Source organism: Pleurodeles waltl, chromosome 4_2 (genome assembly GCF_031143425.1).
Source record: "Pleurodeles waltl isolate 20211129_DDA chromosome 4_2, aPleWal1.hap1.20221129, whole genome shotgun sequence".
Classification (NCBI taxonomy): domain Eukaryota; kingdom Metazoa; phylum Chordata; class Amphibia; order Caudata; family Salamandridae; genus Pleurodeles; species Pleurodeles waltl.
In genome coordinates this window covers 959,779,791-959,797,482 of record NC_090443.1, presented here as the reverse complement: position 1 = coordinate 959,797,482, position 17,692 = coordinate 959,779,791, and the positions used below count along the sequence as shown (strand labels likewise).

General features: G+C 45.5%; 1 protein-coding gene across 4 annotated transcripts in view; it reads left to right on the top strand.

Annotated features, from left to right (window-relative positions):
• Window positions 1-3,548, top strand: part of LOC138293531 (von Willebrand factor C domain-containing protein 2-like) — a 62,830-nt gene extending 59,282 nt beyond the window's left edge. For all 4 annotated transcript variants that reach the window (XM_069232780.1, XM_069232781.1, XM_069232778.1 and 1 more), the window contains exon 4: window positions 299-3,548. In XM_069232780.1, the coding sequence (XP_069088881.1) occupies window positions 299-486 (188 nt within the window). In that variant the 3' untranslated portion in view covers window positions 487-3,548. The remainder of the gene's footprint in view (window positions 1-298) is intronic.
• The last annotated feature ends 14,144 nt before the right edge of the window (window positions 3,549-17,692 follow it).

The window sequence follows — 17,692 nt, the reverse complement described above, 5'->3', positions numbered from 1 at the left end:
CCTACAATAACAACTTCCATTTGTATCCTGAAGACATTGTAGAAAATGTATATTCAAATACAAGTTTTTGGGCATGTTTTACTTAACGTCTTCAGCCACTCTGCAGATATAATTTTAAGATCCCATCCACACTTTAAAAACCACTAACAATAATGAAGCAAGAAATAATCATTAAAAAAATCTAACTCCCTTACAATATTATTTAGCCAACACAAGTGGAATTAGCCTGACTATGAAAAGGGTGTCTGAGAATATTTCACTTGCTGACTCTTTTCTCTTTCTTTCACACTTCATCTAGGTCCCAACTGCTATGCTGACGCCTCCCAGGCCCAGGTCATTCCTGGAGGAGAGTACGTGTGGGTGGATTCATGCACCAAATGCCGCTGTCACGATGGACAGGATGTTGGCTACTGGGAAGGAAACCGCGTTGCCAAGTGTGAGAGGATGCGAAACTGCCAAGTTGACCAAGGAGGACACAACTCATAGGAGGAGGTTAGGTCTCCCCTGCCACTGGTAACTGGCCCGGAGGACTGGAATATGGAAGCAAGAAACTCAAGGAAAGTCTAAGCAGAGGAAACTGAGGACACCCTCATCACTGGTGGACATCTTCTTTCTTCCTTACCCTACATATATATTCTTCTTCCAGTTTTATCCCTGCCCATGAGGAAGACTTTGATTAATGGTCCTTACATATTTGGTTCTGTTGCTCTTCTGTTAGAGTGCTTTGTAGTGAGAGTTTTGAATCCTGAGGTTGAAGCTCATGGTACAACTCCTTTCTGGTAGATTCATAGACGGACCAGGGACCAGAAATCATTTTAACGTAGTTGTTATAAGGTAACTGGGAGAAAGGAAATGTGGCTGCAGACTCTTGTAGAATAGTGTTCCCAGCAAAATGGTGTGGGTGTAGAAATAAGTCGAAGTAACAGATTTTAAGCAATTTGCCACATGTATGTCCTATCAGGAAATGTCTTCATCTGTGTAAATTTGCTTGCAGCTAAATGGAACGGCCTGACACACGCCCAGTGACTCGTTCTTGCTTGTCCTTCTGCAATTTCTCACTGTCCCTGTAAGTGTCTTTCTGTTTTTTAGTGCTAAACAAAATGTTAAAAACAAAAATGCTGACTAGTTTCCTCCACATATTCAAAAAAACGATCCTGTTCGCCCAAGTTTCTTTCACGACACTAATTGCAGAGTCTAGCACCTCTGCTCGCCTAACTATTTACACTGGTAGCAAAGACTTACCTCTGCAGGCCTCTCCCCTGTCGCAGAGGTTGCAGAGCCTGGGCTTGCTGGGACTCTCTCTGCCACACTAGCTGCAGGGCCTGGCCTTTCCTCATCCCTCTGGCATAGAGCATGGATCTTTCTGATCTCTGTGCATCACACTAGCGATGGAGGCTGCATGCCGGGCCTCGTCCTTTGCTCTGGCTGGAGGACAAGGGGTACTCCTAGTTTTCCCTTGATACACTGACTACAGGGTCTTGTTCCTCTGGATCCCTCTCATCCCACTGGCAGCAGAGCCTGGCCCTTTGGGTGTCTCTTTGTCAAACTAATTTGCAGGACATGGGCTCATTGAGCCTCTTTCCATCCCTTTGACTGCAGAGCTTGGCCTTTCTGGTAAATGATCTCCTTTATTGGTGGACTAGTACTAGGCCTCTCTAGGGCGCCCTCCATCACATGTACCCAAAATTCTGTTACCTGTGGCGATCCAGCTAGTAACATTCCTCTGTGTATTCACCACAAAATTCTGCACACATTAGTCTAATGGCCGAATATGGAAAAACTGTATCGGAATGCACATATTTTATATATTTTAATAATGACATTTAGCATGTTCATGAGAATTGTAGATTTGTGGCATAATTTGGTCAAGGCGGGTGGCCGAGATTAAGACTCAGGTAGCCTGGTTTGGTGATCAGCAACAGAGCCGCAGAACATCTTCCTTAAGAGTTACCAAAACTAACTTTACTACTTTGAAACTCACCTCAAACCTTTACTTAAAGTGAAAAAGCGACGATTAATCCTACTAGGCTAAAAGACGTTAGTTTCACCTCTGAAGCCAAAAGGCAGAGGGGTGGAGGGTTAATGAGCCATATGACCAACAATCTTAAGTGGGATGGATGGTACAAGTGGCTACTTCAACTCTCTGATTCTAGAAGATACCAGGAAGGCTGGAGCATATTTTGTAAGTGTTGTGATCCAGCTGTTCTGGGAGGGAAGCATCTTTCCCCACAGCATTGATGGTCACCTTTGTTTTGCTATTTCTAGCAAGGATGAGACATGATCAATGTTGCCTTTGAAAGTAGGCTTTTACCACAGAAGTTGTGTTATTAGATGAGGAATTTCTTATCTGGGTTGCACGTTAATAAGAGGAAGCTCTTCCAGGACAAGTGTCATGGTGCACAGAGCAGCAGGAAGGGGTAGGCACATTTTCTCTCCGTGTTTGTTCATGAATCTTTCTGAAAATATAGGAAGTACTAATGAAAGAGGCTCTGATTAGGGATCTCTGATTCACTGAGGTTTGGATTACATTCTATCTTCTGTACTTAAAAAGACCAAAATGCTATCGGTAAGTGCTTTAGATATATGAGTCAACATACGGACCATGACTTATGATTAGGAAGGACCTTAAGATCAATACCTGTGAATCTAGAGAGGTTTTGGAAATAGGGTCCCCATATATCACTTCATGAGGTTGGAAACATTTCAACAGTTACCGGTGATGTTCTTCAGAAAAGAGGCATCTGATGAGATCAGTCAGCAAGCATCCATTTCTTGGCCTCATGTTGAAGGAAGCACCTTCACCTGGATATGACTGCTTGTTTTCATAAATATGATCTTTGATCCCCTTGAAAGGGAGGAACTTGCCATGTTCTGGTAACACTGATTTATAAATGCATTTATCTGGGTTCGCTTGATGATTGAAGGAGCTATCTCCTTGCATGCATGATGCCAGGCAGTAATTGTTCCTGTGTAGTATGTCTGTAAAAATGCTCTCCTTTATATGTGGACTAGTACTAGCCATCAGGGAATGAGACTCTAGTAGAATAAATGTTATGGATAACTCAGCAGTCGTCTCCCTAAACCTTAATCTATCTCAGTGGAAAGGAATAGTTTATTCAGTCAGTGAAATAATGAACGGTTTATGCAGTGGGTATACTATGTAGTTTATGTACAAGTTATACGATGGGTATAATATGTAGATCGCAACCATCCAACAAAGGTAGTCTATGTAGCAGTCTGATGGACAGAAAGGACCCGTAAAAAAAAGGTCAGTCGTAACAAGAATATCTGGTTAATTCCGTGTGGTTTCCTATGTTAAAGTAGTTTTGTTTGAGAGATCATGAGTGGATGGAAAATGCCCATGTGCAACAGAGTTTGTCATTGCAAGTGTCCCATATGAGCCTAGAGTGTTAGAAGATGTTGCTGCAACCCCTCCTGCTTGTATGAAATGATGGTTAAAGGACTGACCGTATCACCAAAGGTCTTACAAACTTTGCCAAAGGGGGAAAGTTAAACAAACTATAAGAAATAAAGACTTTCTTATATTACCTGCCATGTCTGTGATCTTGTACTGGCAATTTTGTTGCGAGATCAGGTAGAATAGGTTTGCTATGGACGGATTCTCAGAGCAAGATAGCACAAACTTTTCTATCAGAGAAATGATGGTTGAATGTGAGGACCTTTGTTGCGTCATTTTTTGTTTGACCCAATGCTCTATACTGCTCCACGTTTACAAACTGGTGCATTGGGCTCAATGCGTCAGTTTGTAAAGCCTTGCATCACATTATACCTGTGCCAGGTATAATGTATGCAAGGTAGGCGTTCACATGGCATAAGCAACGCAGAACAGATGCAGTGAAATTTACAACATTTCACTGCGTCATTCTGTGACTTCACTGCATCAGATTTTTGCTGCTTGTCAGAGCAAGTGTAAGACTGATGTACGGCTTTTGTCAATAGGAGCCCCCTGGCATTGCTGGAGTAGCACAATTTTTTTGACGCTAGGCCAGCTATGCTAGAGTTTAGCGCCACACACGCACCAGAATTTCTGACGCATCTCTGAAAACGTGCGCCATGCAGCTCTGTATTGTAAATACAGCAAATTAGGGGGTCGTAGGGCAGCGCAAGAAATCTGATGCATCGGGCAATGCGTCAGATTTTTGTAAATGAGACCCATAGTGTGCAAGCACAGTACGACAGCCGCAATGCACCATATGTTAGTAAATATGACACATTCCTGCCCTCTTCATTTGACCCAGCACAGACACTTGTCTTGCTGCATTGTGCTGTGTCAAATAACGATAAATCTGTCCTTCAATACATAATAAATATGATGAGTGACACAGACTCGAGGTCCCTAGATATGACTAATGACCAACACCCAAGTAGGATACTTAGCTGGAATTTAAGTGGTCTCAATAATCCAAAACTGTCAAGACAAATTCTAGTTCTAGCATATATGGGCAGGCATAACATAGATGTGACCATGTTACAGGAGTCCCATCTCCAGCCTATGGTGACACACTTTTTTGTAGATAGCTGGGGCCGACTACAGATTAACCTCTTCCTACACTTCATAATATATGTTGGTAGGGTTGGTGATGAGCAAATCACTGAATTTCGTGATGCATCACTAATGTGATGGCACACTGGACAGGTGTGTGAATTATGACTGAACACCAACACATTCACATGTATTAATTTATACATTATGAACACAGATTCCTTTGAAATTTTCAACCATTTACACAACAAGTTCAGAAGCCTTACTGCTTCACATATCATTTGGGGAGGAGATTTCAGTCCTATACAAAACTTACACCTTGATAGATCCAGGTGAACACACAGACCCCTTCTGCAATCAGTGCTAACAATTTGCCAGGATATGTAGACATACAAATTAATTGATTTTTGGAGAGCCAAACATCTGATGACTATCCTGTTTAGATTTTGTTCATTTGTTCAAGACTTAAGTTTCACCAATAAATTAGAAGCTGCTGTTGTTCTGTAATATGGCAGATTGAGTTTATCATACCATAATACTCCACAGGACATTGTCTAATCATGCCCCAAACCTCCTGGCCTTAAGCTGCCCTTTTATGCCCATGAGATGTAGACAAGTGGTTCTTAACTTGTGGTCCAGGACCAACGTCAGCCAGCAAAGCCTACTCAGGAGGTCAGCTACTGCTTAGAAAATTAAATAATGTGAACAGATCAATAAAGTGTATATAATTAAAAAAGCAAAATGTAAAAGTTAAAATTTTAAAAAGTTCTGTAAATGTGAATGGATTTGAATTTAGAGGCTGAATATCAAGGGACATGTTTATCAAAGAGTTGTGTCGCTCTTGTGCCATGCAACAAGAGCAACACAACTCTTGTTAGATTTATCAAGCCAGGCAAGGCCACCTTGCGTGCCTTGCAAGGCCTAATAAATCTAGAGTAATGCAGCACAGCGCAAATCGCTGCATTGCATTACTCTGCTCTGAGAATACGTTCCATGGGTGGAGCCTGGGTGTTCTTATGCATCCACTCATGGATTTTGGTACATTCCACAGTTTACCATTACTGTTAGACCTGGGAATGTGTCAAAAACATACACCTCCCCAGCTGACGCATGATAAGGAGCAATATCTTTATTTCTCCTCGCTACTTCCTCTTTCTATTGTGCTGCATTCTGCAGCACACATAGGAAGAGCAAAGGAAAATGCCTCTCAGGATTGTTTTTGTGCAGGAAGGTGTTCCTTCGTGCACAAAAATAATCCTACTTACAATGCAGGCACCCTTGCACCATGGTGCAAGGCTCCGTGCATTTCTGCTAAGCAGCACATTGTGCACTAGTGCAGGGAAGAGCCAGGAATGTGCCATAAAATGTTCAGTTCTGCCCTTCTCTATCATGCAGGGCAGCAAAGTGACTTGATGCGCTGCATGATTTTTTTATCAATATGCCCTCAGTTAGTATCCTCAGATTGATTCTTAGGAGAAGAGCAAGAGCATGAAATAGAACGCAGTATAGATGATGAGTGGCCTCATTTAAATTTAGGTAAGCTCCAAACTTCCCATTAAAATTATACTTTAGATTCTTATTTAATTTGTTTGTGAATTAAATACAATATTTCATTATTTGTGTAGTTGATGAATGCTTGTCTCTGTATTTTTTGTGTACTGTTTTGTGGTTCAAATTGTCGAAAATGCTTAGGCTGGGCACCCGGCTTTCCGTAATGACTCCGGGTTACAGTAATAATTCAGTGGGGAGCCCCCGGTTTCCAGTAATGATTAAATGGGGCTCCACAGAAGTCAAAAGGATAAGAACCACTGATGTAGACCATGAAGACATCAGAATACAGCACTTTTCGGTGCCATCTTTATCTCAGAAATCCATTCGTTCCTAGTTGAATAATTTGATGTTAAAAAGGCCCAGTAGTTGGAGTAACACCCTGTGGGAAGCCTTTAAAGTGGATATCGGGGGTGGCATTTCAAAAGTAGCTGGAGGTATCGAAGCAATATGTCATTTTCTGGAGGATCTGGAAACATCTATACATGACTTGTAGCTTACATATGAAAGGGAACAGGACCAAGCATCCTATTGGTTGTTCTAGGAGAGAGCGGAACAGAAAGAGATGCACTTGGGTGAACATGCGTGTGCTGCATTATTTGGTAAGGGAGACAGATGGGGTAGGACCTAGGCAGGGGTCATGCTTTTCTCCAAGGGGGGAGATAACGTTGCTCACATCGCTGATTGTAACATGAGACAAGTCTCCCACTCCGTAAACTTACTGGAGACCTTCGTGGATTATAATTCAAGATTCTGCATGGCACCATTGTGGCCTCTGCACTACAAATTACAGAATACCTGGAGAAAACAGCCCTGGAGCATGTCATGCTGATAATTCGCATTTTGTATGTGTGTACCTGGCTTCCCATGGAACTTTGTGACTTTTGCATATTTTTGGAGTTTTTGCAAAAGATGCCCACAGTTTGCCACTTTGCACAACTTGTAGCTTCGTACACTTCTAGCCAGTGCTATTTACTGATAATGTATCTTTTACTTTAGTTTATCTGGCTGAAACTTCTTCCCATTTCAGACTACCTGTGTAGAACTGTTCTAACTTCATTACCATCCCTCGAATCTTTTTCAGAAAGCCCTTAGGTTTGGTCCCACATTACAAAGGAAGACAGATCCGTTTGGTGTCTTCAAGTCTGCTTTCAGTTCTGGTTCTATATCTCCTTGGGTGCTAATTATAATAATGCAGTGGACTTTAGGTCCCTCCCAGGGCTAGGGTGCAGGGGAAATAGTTCCCAGCAGACACAGTGGTTCCTTTTTGGAGGCGGGGTGTAGCAATGGCCGGAATCTATGCTTCAGTTGAGTCTATTCACTTGAAAGAAGGTTTAATTGAAGGCTGAGTCTCAGAAAACCCCTGAGCGGACTTAAGTGTCAAATACACCGCTTGCAAATGTGAACTCATGGGATCTCTTCATGGTGCACCTATTCAAAGAGCACCCAGTCCAACAAGAAAACAAGAAGGTGGTCATTCCAAGAGGTGGTAGCCCCACTTTCTCCCTCTTTCAGACTCTTAGTGGAGCAAGACATAGGTGAGCACACATGTAGGCTTTGTCTAATAAACTTCCCAATGTCTCTGGAAAGAACTAACTCTTAGCACTTACAACATCCAGACACTAATTCTAGGTGAACCCCAGTGTTAAATGAGCAGTGACATGTGAGAGGACAATGTACACTCCAGATGAGGGTGTAACTAACACATGGCCTTTTGCTGACCTGAAAGTGCCAAATCTATTCACTGTGGAGACAAGCATGAATGAGAAGAGAACAGTGCTGTCCTTATCTAAAGAAGAAAGGTCTGGCATTGCAGTGTAGCTCTCTGAAGACCTATGGCCAGATTTATCATAGTGTTGCAATGGCCGTGCATCACGCAAAGGAACACAAAGGCACCACAACACTAAAGTCAGATTTACCGAGCAACACAAGGCCACCTTGCGTGGCCCTACAATACTTGGTAAATCTGGAGTAACACAAGACGCTACTTAGCGTTCCTCTGCACCAGGGAGGCATTCCAGGTGGAGTGCGATTGTTCCCATGCATCCACCCATGGATTTTGGTGCATTTCCAGATTTACCATGAGTGGTAGACCTTAGTATGTGTTAATATGCTACCTCTGCACAGAGGAGTCATAACGAGAAGAAATATATTTATTTCTCACAGTTTTTCCTTTTTCTACGTGTGCTGGATTTTGCAGCACACTTATAAAGAGGAAAACAAATTGTTTTTGTGCAGGAGTCATTTCCTGCACAAAAACAATCCTACCTAAAATGCATGCACCCTTGCAGCGCGGTGCAAGGGTGCCCGTATTAGCGCAAGGCAACACAGAGCAAGGCAAGGTTAGAAATGCGTCATATAATGTTAAATATTGTACATTCCTACCCTCTTCCTTTCATGCAGTCTTGCTGTTTAGCATTGCATGAAAGTTTGATAAGTGTGGGACCTATTGTTTACAATATGCATACTGTGTCCTATGGACCAATCCCCTGAGATTGCCCCCTTCAGCCATTGCTTTGAGATGGCATCAATCATATCCTGTATCGGCCCAGAAGAGTATACAGCTCTCATCTCATGCTCTTGGTGTACTGCTTCCCCTCCAAGGAAGTGGGTTCATTGGAATGCATGAGGGACTATTTTACATCTGAAAAGTCTAGTCAGTCATCACTCTTTTCGTGTCACATTTAATTACTTATCTCATTCATGCATTGTATACTAAAACAACCCTTGTCTCTTAATTTTAGCACTGAAAGACACAGTGGTTCACTTTACAGAAATACAGGAATGCGAAAAGGCTGTTCCTCGATTGTTTACATTAGAGAAATTACCCTTTGTCACCCCTAACAAAGATACGATTCAGCATGCCTGATAGCATCCCTGCTCCTGACCCTGAGCTGCTATGAAATACAAGTTCAGCATGACAAATTGTTTTGACAAATCTAATAGGTCTGCCTTTTACCTGAAAATGTAATCCAAACCCTTTGGCTTAGTGTAGGATGTTGGCTCTGTATGCACTATTTCAAAGTAAGGAATAGTATGCACAGAGTCCAAGGGTTCCCCTTAGAGGTAAGATAGTGGCAAAAAGAGATAATACTAATGCTCTATTTTGTGGTAGTGTGGTCGAGCAGTAGGCTTATCAAGGGAGTAGTGTTAAGCATTAGTTGTACATACACACAGGCAATAAATGAGGAACACACACTCAGAGACAATTCCAGGCCAATAGGTTTTTGTATAGAAAAATATATTTTCTTAGTTTATTTTAAGAACCACAGGTTCAAATTTTACATGTAATATCTCAAATGAAAGGTATTGCAGGTAAGTACTTTAGGAACTTTGAATAATCACAATAGCATATATAATTTTCAAATAAAACACATATAGCTATTTTAAAACTCGACAGTGCAATTTTCACAGTTCCTAGGGGAGGTAAGTAATTGTTAGTTCTTGCAGGTAAGTAAACCACCTACGGGGTTCAAGTTTGGGTCCAAGGTAGCCCACCGTTGGGGGTTCAGAGCAACCCCAAAGTTACCACACTAGGAGCTCAGGGCCGGTCAGGTGCAGAGTTCAAAGTGGTGCCCAAAACGCATAGGCTTCAATGGAGAAGGGGGTGCCCCGGTTCCAGTCTGCCAGCAGGTAAGTACCCGCGTCTTCGGAGGGCAGACCAGGGGGGTTTTGTAGGGCACCGGGGGGGACACAAGTTAGCACAGAAATTACACCCTCAGCAGCGCGGGGCGGCAGGGTGCAGTGTGCAAACACACGTCGGGTTTTCAATTGGAATCAATGGGAGACCAAGGGGTCTCTTCAGCGATGCAGGCAGGCAAGGGTGGGGCTCCTCGGGGTAGCCACCACCTGGGCAAGGGAGAGGGCCTCCTGGGGGCCACTCCTGCACTGGAGTCCCGATCCTTCAGGTCCTGGGGGTTGCGGATGCAGGGTCTTTTCCAGGCGTCGGGATCTGGGAGTCAGGCAGTCGCGGTCAGGGGGAGCCTCGGGATTCCCTCTGCAGGCGTCGCTGTGGGGGCTCAGAGGGGGGCAACTCTGGCTACTCACGGTCTCGTAGTCGCCGGGGAGTCCTCCCTGAAGTGTTGTTTCTCCACAAGTCGAGCCGGGGGCGTCGGGTGCAGAGTTGCAAGTCTCACGCTTCTGGCGGGAAACGCAGTTGTCTTTAAGTTGCTCCTTTGGAAACAAAGTTCCAGTCTTTGGTGAACAGGGCCACTGTTCTTGGGCATTTCTTGGTCCTTTTAGAGCAGGGCAGTCCTCTGAGGATTCAGAGGTTGCTGGTCCTGGGGAAAGCGTCGCTGGAGCAGTGTCTTTAGAAGGGAGGGAGACAGGCCGGTAGAGCTGGGGCCAAAGCAGTTGGTGTCTCCGTCTTCTCTGCAGGGTTTTTCAGCTCAGCAGTCTTCTTCTTCTTAGGTTGCAGGAATCTGAGTTCCTAGGTTCAGGGGAGCCCCTAAATACAGAATTTAGGGGTGTGTTTAGGTCAGGGAGGGCAGTAGCCAATGGCTACTAGCCCTGAGGGTGGCTACACCCTCTTTGTGCCTCCACCCAAGGGGAGGGGGTCACATTCCTATCCCTATTGGGGGGATCCTCCATCTGCAAGATGGAGGATTCCTAAAAGTCAGTCACTTCAGCTCAGGTTGCCTTAGGGGCTGTCCTGACTGGTCAGTGACTCCTCCTTGTTTTTCTCATTATCTCCTCCGGCCTTGCCACCAAAAGTGGGGCTGTGGCCGGAGGGGGCGGGCAACTCCACTAGCTGGAATGCCCTGTGGTGCTGGAACAAAGGGGGTGAGCCTTTGTGGCTCACCGCCAGGTGTTACAGCTCCTGCAAAGGGGAGGTGATAGCATCTCCACCCAGTGCAGGCTTTGTTACTAGCCACAGAGTGACAAAGGCACTCTCCCCATGTGGCCAGCAACATGTCTCGAGAGTGGCAGGCTGCTAGAACCAGTCAGCCTACACAGGTAGTTGGTTAAGGTTTCAGGGGGCACCTCTAAGGTGCCCTGTGGGGTGTATTTTACAATAAAATGTACACTGGCATCAGTGTGCATTTATTGTGCTGAGAAGTTTAATACCAAACTTCCCAGTTTTCAGTGTAGCCATTATGGTGCTGTGGAGTTCGTGTATGACAGACTCCCAGACCATATACTCTTATGGCTACCCTGCACTTACAATGTCTAAGGTTTGGCTTAGACACTGTAGAGGCACAGTTCTCATGCACTGGTGCCCTCACCTATGGTACAGTGCATCCTGCCTTAGGGCTGTAAGGCCTGCTAGAGGGATGACTTATCTATACTGCATAGGCAGTGTGAGGTTGTCATGGCACCCTGAGGGGAGTGCCATGTCGACTTACTCGTTTTGTCCTCACCAGCACACACAAGCTGGCAAGCAGTGTGTCTGTGCTGAGTGAGGGGTCCCCAGGGTGGCATAAGATATGCTGCAGCCCTTAGAGACCTTACCTGGCATCAGGGCCCTTTGTACCAGGGGTACCAGTTACAAGGGACTTACCTGGATGCCAGGGTGTGCCAATTGTGTAAACAAAAGTACAGGTTAGGGAAAGAACACTGGTGCTGGGGCCTGGTTAGCAGGCCTCAGCACACTTTCAATTCAAAACATAGCATCAGCAAAGGCAAAAAGGCAGGGGGTAACCATGCCAAGGAGGTATTTCCTTACACAACTCCCCCCCCCCAAACGAAAGAGAATGAGACTAACCTTTCCCAAGAGAGTCTTCATTTTCTAAGTGGAAGAACCTGGAAAGGCCATCTGCATTGGCATGGGCAGTCCCAGGTCTGTGTTCCACTATAAAGTCCATTCCCTGTAGGGAGATGGACCACCTCAACAGTTTTGGATTTTCACCTTTCATTTGCATCAGCCATCTGAGAGGTCTGTGGTCAGTTTGAACTACAAAGTGAGTACCAAAGAGGTATGGTCTCAGCTTCTTCAGGGACCAAACCACAGCAAAGGCCTCCCTCTCAATGGCACTCCAACGCTGCTCCCTGGGGAGTAACCTCCTGCTAATGAAAGCAACAGGCTGGTCAAGGCCATCATCATTTGTTTGGGACAAAACTGCCCCTATCCCATGTTCAGAGGCATCTGTCTGCGCAATGAACTGCTTGGAGTAATCTGGAGCTTTTAGAACTGGTGCTGTGCACATTGCTTGTTTCAGGGTGTCAAAGGCCTGTTAGCATTCTACAGTCCAGTTTACCTTCTTGGGCATTTTCTTGGAGGTAAGTTCTGTGAGGGCTGCCACTATGGATCCATATCCCTTCACAAACCTCCTGTAATACCCAGTCAAGCCAAGGAATGCCCTGACTTGAGTCTGGGTTTTTGGAGCTGCCCAGTCCAGAATAGTCTGGATCTTGGGCTGGAGTGGCTGAACTTGGCCTCCACCTACAAGGTGTCCCAAGTAAACCACAGTTCCCTGCCCTATCTGGCATTTGGATGCCGTGATAGAGAGGTCTGCTGATTGCAGAGCCTTCAAAACCTTCTTCAGGTAGACCAGGTGATCCTGCCAGCTGGAGCTAAAGACAGCAATATCGTCAAGATAAGCTGCACTAAAGGACTCCAACCCAGCAAGGACTTGATTCACCAACCTTTGGAAGATGGCAGGGGCATTCTTTAAACCAAAGGGCATAACAGTAAACTGATAATGCCCATCAGGTGTGGAGAATGCTGTCTTTTCTTTTGCTCCAGGTGCCATTTTGATTTGCCAGTACCCTGCCGTTAAGTCAAAGGTACTTAAGAATTTGGCAGCACCTAATTTATCAATCAGCCCTAGGAATGGGATGGGCATCTGTCTTGGTGACAGAATTAAGTCCTCTGTAGTCTACACAAAACCTCATCTCTCTCTTTCCATCTTTGGTGTGAGGTTTGGGGACTAAGACCACTGGGCTAGCCCAGGGGCTGTCAGAGTGCTCTATTACTCCCAATTCCAGCATCTTGTGGACTTCCACCTTGATGCTTTCCTTAACTTGGTCAGACTGTCTGAAAATTTTGTTTTTGACAGGCATGCTGTCTCCTGTGTCCACATCATGGGTACACAGGTGGGTCTGACCAGGGGTTAGGGAAAAGAGCTCAGCAAACTGTTGCAGGACCTTCCTACAGTCAGATTGCTGTTGGCTAGAGAGGGTGTCTGAATAGATCACTCCATCTACTGAGCCATCCTTAGGGTTTGATGAGAGGAGATCAGGGAGAGGTTGACTCTCAGCTTCCTGGTCCTCATCTGTTACCATCAACAGATTCACATCAGCCCTATCATGGAAGAGTTTTAGGCGGTTCACATGGATCACCCTGTTGGGGCTCCTGCTAGTGCCTAGGTCCACCAGGTAGGTGACCTGACTCTTCTTTTCTAGCACTGGGTAAGGGCCACGCCATTTGTCCTGAAGTGCCCTGGGAGCCACAGGCTCCAAAACCCAGACTTTCTGCCCTGGTTGAAATTCAACCATTGCAGCCTTTTGGTCATACCAAAACTTCTGGAGCTGTTGGCTGGCCTCAAGGTTTTTACTTGCCTTTTCCATGTACTCTGCCATCCTTGAACGTAGGCCAAGTACAAAGTCCACTATGTCTTGTTTAGGCTCATGAAGAGGTCTCTCCCAGCCTTCTTTCACAAGAGCTAGTGGTCCCCTTACAGGGTGGCCAAACAGAAGTTCAAAGGGTGAGAACCCTACTCCCTTCTGAGGCACCTCTCTGTAAGCGAAAAGCAGACATGGCAAGAGGACATCCCATCTCCTTTTGAGTTTTTCAGGGAGCCCCATGATCATGCCTTTTAATGTCTTGTTGAATCTCTCAACAAGGCCATTAGTTTGTGGATGATAGGGTGTAGTGAATTTATAAGTCACTCCACACTCATTCCACATGTGTTTCAGGTATGCTGACATGAAGTTGGTACCTCTGTCAGACACCACCTCCTTAGGGAAGCCCACTTGGGTAAAGATACCAATGAGGGCCTTGGCTACTGCAGGGGCAGTAGTCGACCTAAGGGGAATAGCTTCAGGGTATCTAGTAGCATGATCCACTACTACTAGTATGTACATATTCCCTGAGGCTGTAGGAGGTTCAAGTGGACCCACTATGTCCACACCCACTCTTTCAAACGGGACCCCCACCACTGGAAGTGGAATGAGGGGGGCCTTTGGATGTCCACCTGTCTTACCACTGGCTTGACAGGTGGTACAGGAGACACAAAACTCCTTGACTTTCTGGGACATGTTGGGCCAGTAGAAGTGGTTGACTAGTCTCTCCCACGTCTTGGTTTGTCCCAAATGCCCAGGAAGAGGAATATCATGGGCTAAGGTCAGTATGAACTCTCTGAACTCCTGAGGCACTACCACTCTCCTAGTGGCACCAGGTTTGGGATCTCTTGCCTCAGTGTACAGGAGTCCATCTTCCCAATAGACCCTATGTGTTCCAGTTTTATTGCCATTGGACTCTTCAGCAGCTTGCTGCCTAAGGCCTTCAAGAGAGGGACAGGTTTCTTGCCCCTTACACAACTGCTCCCTTGAGGGTCCCCCTGGGCCTAAGAGCTCAACCTGATAAGGTTCTAACTCCATAGGCTCAGTTCCCTCAGAGGGCAGAACTTCTTCCTGAGAAGAGAGGTTCTCTTTTTGTTGTTGTGTTGCAGCTGGTTTCCCAGTTGTCTTTCCTTTTCTCTTGGTAGGCTGGGCCCTTTTTCCAGGCTCCAACACCACTTTTTCACCCTGAGCCTTGCACTGTGCCCTTGTCTTGACACACACCAGTTCAGGGATACCCAGCATGGCTGCATGGGTTTTCAGTTCTACCTCAGCCCATGCTGAGGACTCCAGGTCATTTCCAAGCAAACCGTCTACTGGGGTATTTGAGGAGAACACCACCTGTTTCAGGCCATTGACCCCTCCCCACTCTAAAGTTACCATAGCCATGGGATGTACTTTAGTTTGATTGTCAGCATTGGTGACTGGATAAGTGTGTCCAGCCAGGTATTGACCAGGGGAAACCAGTTTCTCTGTCACCATAGTGACACTGGCACCTGTATCCCTCAGGCCTTCTACACTTGTCCCATTAATTAAGAGCTGCTGCCTGTATGTTTGCGTATTAGGGGGCCAGGCAGCCAGTGTGGCTAAATCCACCCCACCCTCAGAGACTAATGTAGCTTCAGTGTGACACCTGATTTGCTCTGGGCACACTGTTGATCCCACTTGGAGACTAGCCATTCCAGTGTTAGCTGGAATGGAGTTGGAAGTGGTACTTTTCTTGGGACAGGCCTTGTCTCCAGTTTGGTGTCCAGGCTGATTACAGCTACGACACCAGGCCTTTTTGGGATCAAAGCTTTTACCCTTGTACCCAAAATTGTTTTGTGAAGAGGCTCTGGGCCCACCCTCCTGTGCAGGTTTTTGGGGGCCTGAAGGAGACTCTTTACTATTTTTGTTTTTGGATGTCTCAACACTCTTCCCCTGGGGAGGCTTGGTGACCCCTTTCTTTTGGTCACCCCCTGTGGAAGTCTTGGTCACCCTAGTCTTGACCCAATGGTCCGCCTTCTTTCCTAATTCTTGGGGAGAAATTGGTCCTAGGTCTACCAGATGCTGATGCAGTTTATCATTTGAACAATTACTCAATAGGTGTTCTTTCACAAATAAATTGTACAGCCCATCATAATCATTAACACCACTGCCTTGAATCCAACCATCCAGTGTTTTCACTGAGTAGTCCACAAAATCAACCCAGGTCTGGCTCGAGGTTTTTTGAGCCCCCCTGAATCTAATCCTATACTCCTCAGTGGAGAATCCAAAGCCCTCAATCAGGGTTCCCTTCATGAGGTCATAAGATTCTGCATCTTTTCCAGAGAGTGTGAGGAGTCTATCCCTACACTTTCCAGTGAACATTTCCCAAAGGAGAGCACCCCAGTGAGATTTGTTTACTTTTCTGGTTACACAAGCCCTCTCAAAAGCTGTGAACCATTTGGTGATGTCATCACCATCTTCATATTTAGTTACAATCCCTTTAGGGATTTTCAACATGTCAGGAGAATCTCTGACCCTATTTATGTTGCTGCCACCATTGATGGGACCTAGGCCCATCTCGTCTTTCCCTTTCTATGGCTAGGATCTGTCTTTCCAAAGCCAATCTTTTGGCCATCCTGGCTAGCAGGAGGTCCTCTTCACTGAGGCTATCCTCAGTGATTTCAGAGGTGCTGGCCCCTCCTGTGAGAGAAGCAGCATCTCTGACTATCACAGTTGGAATCAGGGATTGAGGGTCCCTGGGTTCCCTAGTTAGGACTGGAAGGTGGGAATTCTCCTCCATGTCACTAACATCATCCTCTGGGTTGTCATCCTCAGAGGGGTTCGCTTTTTCAAACTCTGCCAAAAGCTCCTAGAGCTGTTGTTTGGAGGGTCTTAAGCCAATTGTGATTTTCTTTATTTTGCAGAATGACCTTAGCTCCCTCATCTTAAGATGGAGGTAAGGTGTGAGGTTGAGTTCCTCCACATTCACATCTGCACCAGGCATTATGTTTCTAAAAGTTGGAATACTTTTTAAGAATCTAAAACTAGTTCTAGAATCTAATTCAAACTTTCACAAAACTTTTAAACTCTAAAAGAAATGCTAACAGGGACTAACACAAGGCCCTAGCAGGACTTTTAAGAATTTAGAAAAATAGTTCAAATTGCAAAAATCAATTTCTAATGACAATTTTTGGAATTTGTCTTGTGATCAGGTATTGGCTGAGTAGTCCAGCAAATGCAAAGTCTTGTACCCCACCGCTGATCCACCAATGTAGGATGTTGGCTCTGTATGCACTATTTCAAAGTAAGGAATAGTATGCACAGAGTCCAAGGGTTCCCCTTAGAGGTAAGATAGTGGCAAAAAGAGATAATACTAATGCTCTATTTTGTGGTAGTGTGGTCGAGCAGTAGGCTTATCAAGGGAGTAGTGTTAAGCATTTGTTGTACATACACACAGGCAATAAATGAGGAACACACACTCAGAGACAATTCCAGGCCAATAGGTTTTTGTATAGAAAAATATATTTTCTTAGTTTATTTTAAGAACCACAAGTTCAAATTTTACATGTAATATCTCAAATGAAAGGTATTGCAGGTAAGTACTTTAGGAACTTTGAATAATCACAATAGCATATATACTTTTCAAATAAAACACATATAGCTATTTTAAAACTAGACACAGTGCAATTTTCACTGTTCCTAGGGGACGTAAGTAATTGTTAGTTCTTGCAGGTAAGTAAACCACCTACGGGGTTCAAGTTTGGGTCCAAGGTAGCCCACCGTTGGGGGTTCAGAGCAACCCCAAAGTTACCACACCAGCAGCTCAGGGCCGGTCAGGTGCAGAGTTCAAAGTGGTGCCCAAAACGCATAGGCTTCAATGGAGAAGGGGGTGCCCCGGTTCCAGTCTGCCAGCAGGTAAGTATCCGCGTCTTCGGAGGGCAGACCAGGGGGGTTTTGTAGGGCACCGGGGGGGACACAAGTTAGCACAGAAAGTACACCCTCAGCAGCACGGGGGCGGCCGGGTGCAGTGTGCAAACACACGTTGGGTTTTCAATTGTAATCAATGGGAGACCAAGGGGTCTCTTCAGCGATGCAGGCAGGCAAGGGGGGGCTCCTTGGGGTAGCCACCACCTGGGCAAGGGAGAGGGCCTCCTGGGGGCCACTCCTGCACTG